We start from the raw sequence: 7,817 nt of genomic DNA on the forward strand, positions 1-7,817 counted from the left end.
AACTGATGCCTTCCTTGCCAGAGACTGAAGTAAACGTGGGTGCATTGTGCTCGGTCCTCTCTCCAGTTTCCCCAAACATGACATCCCCAAACTGGAAGAGGCACAGAACCAAAGGTTTTTCCACCTTTCACAATGCTTCTCCTTTTTCCTGTGACGCTTCAGAGGGGCTGGAGAGCACTGTCCCCAAATTAGAAGCAAAATCAGAGTCAGGGCTGCTTGGGGCCCATCACATTCAGAAATAAATTGAAAGACCTCCATGCAAACCCCCATGCTCCTCACCCCACGTGAAGCTGTCTCCTAAATCCCACCTGAAAAACTCCAGGAGCTCACCAGGTGCTGGAGCAAACATCTCAAGATGGATTGGAAAAGTTGGGCAGTGCCAGCATGAGATCATACCCCCCCAGGCCCCAGCTGAGAGGGGAGCAGAGGGTCTGCAGGACAGCCAAGCAGCACAAAACCTGAAATAATTTCCTCCAGCAATGAGATCATCCCTTTCCTTGCCAACTACCAAGATGGTGTTGGCCATAAGGCCGTAATTTGGTTATCTTATCCATTGCTTGGTGACCACACAACACGTGATCCCAGCACATGAAAAAAGCCTCAATTCCAAGACAGGCATCTCTGGGAGCAGCCACTCTGAGGCTTGAACCACCAGAGATGGTCCTCTCCCCACATCTGAAATGCAGCAGATCAGGAAGGTAAACCTCCCTTTGGCCTCCAGGATCCCAAAGGCTGGAGATCCCACAGGGCAGGATGCCCATCAAAGGCTAGAGCTTGCCCAACCACAAGAGCACACAGTCTAGCTACCACCTACCTAGTGCCACCTGAGATGCCCTCAATCACCCCAGACACTCACAGCAGGGCTGGCATATAGGACATCGGGACTATAAGAGATGTAGGCTCTCCTGGAAGAGGAGCTGAAGGTCAACTGCATACCCCAGATCATCTCTGATGGTCTCAGCAGTTGAATGCAACCCCAGATCTCCATCAATTGCTTGGACAGCCCTTGCCCACCACCACAGGGACATGTGGACAAAGCAGATCCCAGGATGGGAACCTGCTGAGATGTGTCCACCACCGGCTGGGCTACAGAGGATGTTCAGGGACAGGCTCAACCCCGAAATCAAATCACAACCTCACAACCTGCAGCCTGAAACAGCCTTATGAAGAGGCCAGAGCTGCCCCAGTGCTGTCTCAAGGGCTGAAATGGGGGGAAGTTGGGAAGCTGTGGGCCAGGGGAGACCAACATGACCAGGAGGCCCACAACCATCCTTGCAGGGGAATCCACCAGCCCAAATCCCAAAGATGGCTTGCTGGCCCATCTTGCACGCATCTGTGGAGTGCAGGCTCAGCAGCGCCAAGTGGGATCCACCCCATACCTGCGATTTTGCAGGTCTCTCCTTACCACATCTGCTGGCAACACATGCCAGGTGACTTCCCACACATGGCTGAAGGGCACTGGGAGAAGGTACTGGGTGGGAAGGAGGTAAGACCACCAAGGACTGTACCACCACCAAAAGCCTGTGTCAAGACCCAGCTAGACATGGCCATGAGCTGGAGGAGGTGATGAGACAGAGCCATCATTAAATAACCATCCTGTAATTAGTGTGCAGAGCGTCAAGGAACGCACACATCCCACCCCCCCACCCCCGTTCCCAGCGCTACAGGGACTGTACGAAAAGGGGGGACAGGGTGGGACCTGGGATATCCAGGAGTCCGAGGGCATCAGCACAGGTGAGGACAGGGCTCCTGTCTCACCCTCGCGAGCAAAGGTCCATGTGCCACCCTCTGCTTGGCAGCCATCAGCCAAGGGGGCACAAATCCAGGCTCCAGCAGCAGCACAGGGGTAGTTCTGGGAAGCGAGAGAGGAGGAAGAGGATGATGATGCAGGGAGCTGGTCATGTCTCGCTTGCCCATACCCCATCCAGGTTCCTGCCTGGAAAGTCCCAGGAGTGGTTGGAGAAGAACTTACAGCGCCAGGTGTAACTTGCTGAGGCTCCCAAAATGGACGGCAGCAGCATGTCCCCCCCTTTCTTCTGCTCCCTACCAGCCCCGCCAGCACCCTGGGGCAGAAAAAAAGGGGATGATTAACTGGGTCATTAGCAGCAGCATGAGATATGGACGGGACACTTGAACCCAAAAAGGCTTCGGGGGAAAGGGAGGTGCCCGCTCCTCGCTCTTCCCCGTGATCCTTTCCGCTACCCGTACCGTTGTCGTATCTCCCTCCCAAAAAGACAGGCAAGTCTGTCCCCTACTGCAGGCAACAGCGTGCCCCAACTCCCTGGGAGCCCCCAGCCCAGGCTGAGCCATGCTCACTGGGATGACTGGGGAGGGGGATCTTGGGGTGACTTAGAGGGGGTCTCAGCCCTCCTCCCCACACAAGGGCAAAGAAGAGGGCTCCTGCCTGCCCACTGGTGGTGTGCCATGAGCCATGGCATGCCCACCAGGAGCTTGCAGCCATCCTGGCCCACGGGCTTGGGGAGGGTCCTGCTGGGATCCCTTGGAGGGAGGAGGAAAGCACGGCATGAGTCCAGGTTCGGCGAAAAGCTGGGGCTCAGGAGAAGTGCCGCAGCTTTTTGGGGGTCCACGCTGGCCCTCAGGCGCACGTACAGGGTCCCCCAGCCTGGGGCTCATCTGCTGTTGGTGGCGGCGTGCTTATCACCGCCGTGGCCTGACGACACCGTGGCTGCGCTTGCCGCGCCGGGGCTCAGCCGTCGCGGTGAACGCGCTGGTGCTGCAGCAGGTTGGAGGGATGAGCAAAGCCCTTGTCGCAAACACTGCACTTGTAGGGGGTCTCACCCGTGTGCACCTTCTCATGCACGGCCAGGTAGGCCAGGTCCTTGAAGAACTTGTGGCAGAAGCTGCACTTGTAGGGCCGCTCCTGGCTGTGCACGCGGTGGTGCTGGAGGAGCAAGGAGGGCCGGGCAAAGGCCTTCCCGCACACCTCGCACTTGTAAGGACGTTCCCCTGTGTGTGCCCGCTCGTGGATCACCAGGTATGACGACTGCTTGAAGGCCTTCCCACAGGTTTTGCAAACGAAGGGACGCTCGCCGGTGTGCACTCGCTCGTGGGAGGAGAGAGCGTTGGATTGCTTGAAGCCCTTGCCGCAGAGCGGGCAGACGAAGGGGCGGTCGCCTGTGTGCACCCGCTCGTGCACCTTGAGGCTGTGCCCGTAGGTGAACTTCTTACCGCAGACCCCGCAGACGTGGGGTTTGTCATCGCAGTGCTGGCGCTGGTGGAGGAGGAGGGCGTTGGAGGTGGGGAAGTCCTTCCCACAGTCAGCGCACTTGAAGGGCTTCTCGGCGCAGTGGGTAAGCGCGTGACGCTGCAGCTCGTAGGGGGTCTTGAAGCTCTTGGCGCAGCGGGGGCAGCGGAAGGGACGCTCGCCACTGTGGATGCGCCGGTGCTCTTGGAGGTTGGAGGAACGCTTGAAGCGCTTCCCGCAGAGCTCGCAGCGGAAGGGTCGTTCCTCCGTGTGGACCAGCCGGTGGCTTTTGAAGTCCGAGTGGCGCTTGAAGGAGGCCTGGCAGAGGTCACAGCGGAAGGGACGCTCCTCGTTGTGTACCACCTCGTGGCTGAAGAGCTCCCAGGCCCGCTTGAAGGCCTTCTCGCAGACGCCGCACTGGAAGGGCTTCTCGTCCACGATCACCTCGCGGATCTCCAGCTCGCTGACGCCACTCGCTCCCCGTTTCGGATGGGCCGGCAGTCCCACCGCTGCCGCCTCCTCCAGCTCACCCACCGTGCTCCCCAGCACCAGCTTGGCGGTGGAGTAGATGCCACGCTCGTCAATCAGTTGCACAAAGTCCGGCTTGGGACGGGCATCGCTGGAAAGGGGCAGCTCGGGGGAGCAGGACCGAGACCCTCTCTCCTCCTCCTCTTCCTCGCTGCTCCGCGGCACCTCCTCCAGCCCATTCTCCATCGCCCTCTGTCTGAAGTCACCTGTCCGGCCCCAGATCAACCGCAGCCTCTTCCCCCGGGAGGGTCCCGGCTCTTCAGCGCTCTCCCCTCGTCCTGGGGATGTGGGGGCCCGGCTTGTCTCAGGCTTCAGGCACAGCCGGTGCTTCCGCCGGCATGGCCGTAGCTCACCCGGCACCTGGTGGCACGGGGAAGCTCCCTCATCCTCATCAGTGTTCTGGCAGGGCCTGCCTGCACCCCGAGGGGCGAGAGAGCCCTGCCCGCGGCAGCACCGTCCTGAGCGGCGTGGAGAAGCTTGTCCTAGCCGCTCTGGGGAGCCTTCTCCCGGCTCTTCTCTCGGTTGTGTCCCGGCTGTGTCCTCCTCCTGAGCCTCCTCCTGCTCTTCTTCACCTTCAGGCCCATCTCCTTCGGAAAGTGGGGAGAGCCTCTGGGAAAAGGGGGGCTCGCAGGCTGGGGGACCCAGCTGCCCTTCCATGGCAGCCCCTGCAAAAATGAGAAAGGAGAGAGCGTGAGAAAAGCAACAGGCTGGAGCAAGACGGTAAAAGAAGAGGGATGAAGATGAAGACGTGGGTGGCAGCAGCACAGAGGGAGGTCAGAGAGAGATACAGAGACATAGGAAAGGAGGGAGACTCTAGGGAGGAAGAGAAGGAGGCATAAAGACAGACACTACAGAGAGTTTGTAAAACCTGGCGTCACCAATCCCTTTCCCCTTCGGGGGATCAAGGTGACGGGCAGACCTAGCACCAGAGAAACGGCCCTGATCAGCACTTAAAAGCCTTTTTACCCATAAGCCTGTTACTAGCACCCACAAGCAGCTGCTATTCATAGCAGGGAGCAATTCACTTCCTCACAGGGCCTGCTCATAGTTACCTGGTCAGAGCAACAGCTGAGGGACCAACCTCAACTGTGTCCGCAACCATCAAGGGCCATACTGGGTGGCCGGCAGCTTCCAGGCAGGGCTTTGAAAAGCTCCTCGGAGGGTGCTTGGTCTCCCCGGGTGCCTACGTGACCCCTCGTCTGGGACAAGGAGCTGTCAGCCCTGCCTTGTGCACAGGCAGTGGATGTACAGAGGGATTCAGCCCCCAGCTCCTGGGGATTCAATACCACAACTCAGCTCCAGAGCATATCGGGGTGGTTTTTCAGATCACCTTCTCAACAAACGCTCCTCTCTTAGGCCAGTGTTTTTCCAAGCTCCATCAAAGCCCCCTGATACCTCTGGAGCCCGTTCAGTGGTTGCACAGTTCGACAAGAGACATCGGGCTCTGATATCCACCGTGGGGATCCCCTGGGCTGGATTTGCTGTCCCCATTTGGGACACCACGCATGGATTGGTTTAGCCAAGGGACAGGAAGAAGCACAATCCGTCTCTCAAAACCCCACGTGAAATCACACCCCATGAGAGCCGATGCACAGACAAGAGCGACCAGCTAAAACAAGGAGGTCTCATCACAAACAGCTAAATTCAGGTGGTTCGGTCTTGCCTTCCATGTCCACAGACATCCTGGTGAGAGGCAGCGGGGTGGAGGGGACATCAGGAGCAGCAGATGTTTTAAGGGCCTCCAAGCACCGTGTTGCACAAAGGAGAGCGCTCCCACCGACACGACACCAACACATGAGGAAGCTGCCACAAAGCCAGATGTAAAACTGCCCTAAAGGTGCCCAAGAAGGGACTCCCGTGCGTGTGAGCAGGGAAACAGCTGCCAGGAAAAAAAGGCAGAAGAGAAGAAAGGTACAGGCTTGGAATACAGCATGCCAAAGCCTCCCAAAGACTGGTAAGTGCTGGAGACCTGCTGGTGCGTTCGGACCCCCAAGAACCGATAAACTTTGGGCACAAAGACCCCGCCTGTCCTGGTTTCGGCTGGGACAGAGTGAATTTTCTTCCTAGTAGCTGGTATAGTGCTATGTTACGGGTTCAGTATGAGAAGAATGTTGATAACACTGATGTTTTCAGTTGTTGCCAAGGAGCGTTTAGACTGAGTCAAGGATTTTTCAGCTTCTCATGCCCAGCCAGCAAGAAGGCTGGAGGGGCACAAGAAGTTGGGAGGGGACACAGCCAGGACAGCTGAGCCAAACTAGCCAAAGGGATATTCCATACCATGGGACATCATGTCCAATATATAAACTGGGGGGAGTTTGCCTCAGGGGGAGGATTGCTGCTTGGGAACTAACTGGGCATTGGTCAGCAAGTGCTAAGCAATTGCATTGTGCATCACTTGTTCTGTATATTCCAATCCTTTTAGTATTATAATTGTCATTTTAGTATTGTTATTACTATCATTGTTAGTTTCTTCCTTTCTGTTCTATTAAACTCTTCTTATCTCAACCCACAAGTACGACTTTTTTTCCCCTGATCCTCTCCCCATCCCACTGGGTGGGCGGGAAGTGAGCGAGTGGCTGCGTGATGCTTAGTTGCTGGCTGGGATTAAACCATGACGGTGGTGAAGAGTCCCATGCCCGGCCTTTCATTGGAAACATGCTTCCCCCAGCTCCGAAAAAGCCAGATATTAGGGCTGCGTCTGCTGCCACCCAGACATCCAGCACATTCTGGCTTACTTGCCACTATGAATTCAAGCAGGATGATAAATTAAGTGTTTTCTGGCACCATGGGACAACTATGGCAAAGTCACTGAGAGGTTTTAGGGTTTCCCTAGTTGCTGCAGCGCTGAGTACAGCTATGTGGGAGCCCCTTGAGGCCCACCACAGTAGGGGAATGTTAATCAGGAGAGAAACGGAATGAGATGCTGGACTTACTGGGGGCCAGGAAGGATCCACCACCGCTGGCTGGTTTAAACTGAGGGGTTTCGGAGGAGTCTGCCCTTGGGGAAGGGATTAAAGTGTACACGCAGCACCTGTGGACCTCATGAGCCAGAGGAACAGCAAGGGGCAAAGCGAGAAAAGCACAAGGGTGGCAAGGTGACATACTTGGGGGAAAAACCAGCAAGCATCTGCCAGAGTGGAGCTTCTATGTGCCAAAGCAGAGAAGATTTGGTGGGTTCAGCCCAAGACAAGCAACCACAAGGGTCCCAAAAAAGCTTACGTGCTCCTAAAGCACAGCAGGAGAGGTATTGCCTGGGCAGGCAGCGCTGCGGCTGAGCCAAACCCAGGTGAAAACAGCTTTGGCAAAGACAGGGTGACGGCGAGTTGCCATTTTGGAGAGAGTCATGGGACTGATCGGGGTGACCAGTCCTACCCACGGAGCAAGAGCTGGGGGTATCAAGTGTAGCTGCGAAGGAATTGCTGCCCCCCAGGCTCTAAACAAGAGCAAGGAAATACGTTGGAAAGGGAAAAAGGATAATTTCAGTGGAAGGAAGGATGGGGCCTGTGTGGGAGCAAAGAGGCAGAGATGGAGAAATTCACAGCAGAGAAAAAGGCTCCAACCACAGCCGCGTAGGAGCTGCCAGGCCAAAAATACACAATTTTTTTCACCCCCCATAGCGTCAGTGACACCCCCCTGCTCGCCCAGAATCCCCAGTGTCCGTGGGATGGCCAGGAACTCCCCCGCAGCCCAGCCCCTCACCCCTTTTCCACTCCCCAGATACTCCCAGCATGGCCCAGTTTTTCCCCAGTATCAACAAGGATCCTCCCTGCATATCCTGATATCCCCCCACCCCCAAGAACACCACAAGCCCTCCCAGTATGTCCCAGTCTACCCTGGTATCACCCAGACACTCCCGTCACATCCCCCTCCCAAAACCCATTACAACCAGAACACCCCAGTATGCCCTGGTCCCTCCCCAGTATCAAACAGACCTTCTCATCTCATTGCCCTCCTGCCCCCCATTACAAGCACACCTTTCCAGCCTGTCCCAGTCCCTCCCAGTATCAACCAGACCCTCTCATCTCACTGCCCTCCCCCACCCCATTACAACCACACCTTCCCAGCACGCTCCAGTTCCCCCCAA

General features: G+C 56.8%; 1 protein-coding gene across 1 annotated transcript; it reads right to left on the minus strand.

Annotated features, from left to right (window-relative positions):
* Positions 1–1,814: 1,814 nt before the first annotated feature.
* Positions 1,815–4,382, minus strand: LOC104833442 (zinc finger protein 501-like). The gene has a single exon (XM_010570087.1). It carries the CDS (start codon positions 3,917–3,919, stop codon positions 2,708–2,710), a length of 1,212 nt encoding a protein of 403 aa, XP_010568389.1. The 5' UTR covers positions 3,920–4,382; the 3' UTR covers positions 1,815–2,707.
* Positions 4,383–7,817: the final 3,435 nt, after the last annotated feature.

This window comes from Haliaeetus leucocephalus, unplaced genomic scaffold (genome assembly GCF_000737465.1).
Source record: "Haliaeetus leucocephalus isolate CR32 unplaced genomic scaffold, Haliaeetus_leucocephalus-4.0 Scaffold287, whole genome shotgun sequence".
NCBI lineage: Eukaryota > Metazoa > Chordata > Aves > Accipitriformes > Accipitridae > Haliaeetus > Haliaeetus leucocephalus.

What these genes read in the sequence shown, in the direction of transcription:
- LOC104833442 (XM_010570087.1), bottom strand. Translation starts at nt 3,919, where the DNA reads ATGGAGAATGGGCTGGAGGAGGTGCCGCGGAGCAGCGAGGAAGAGGAG.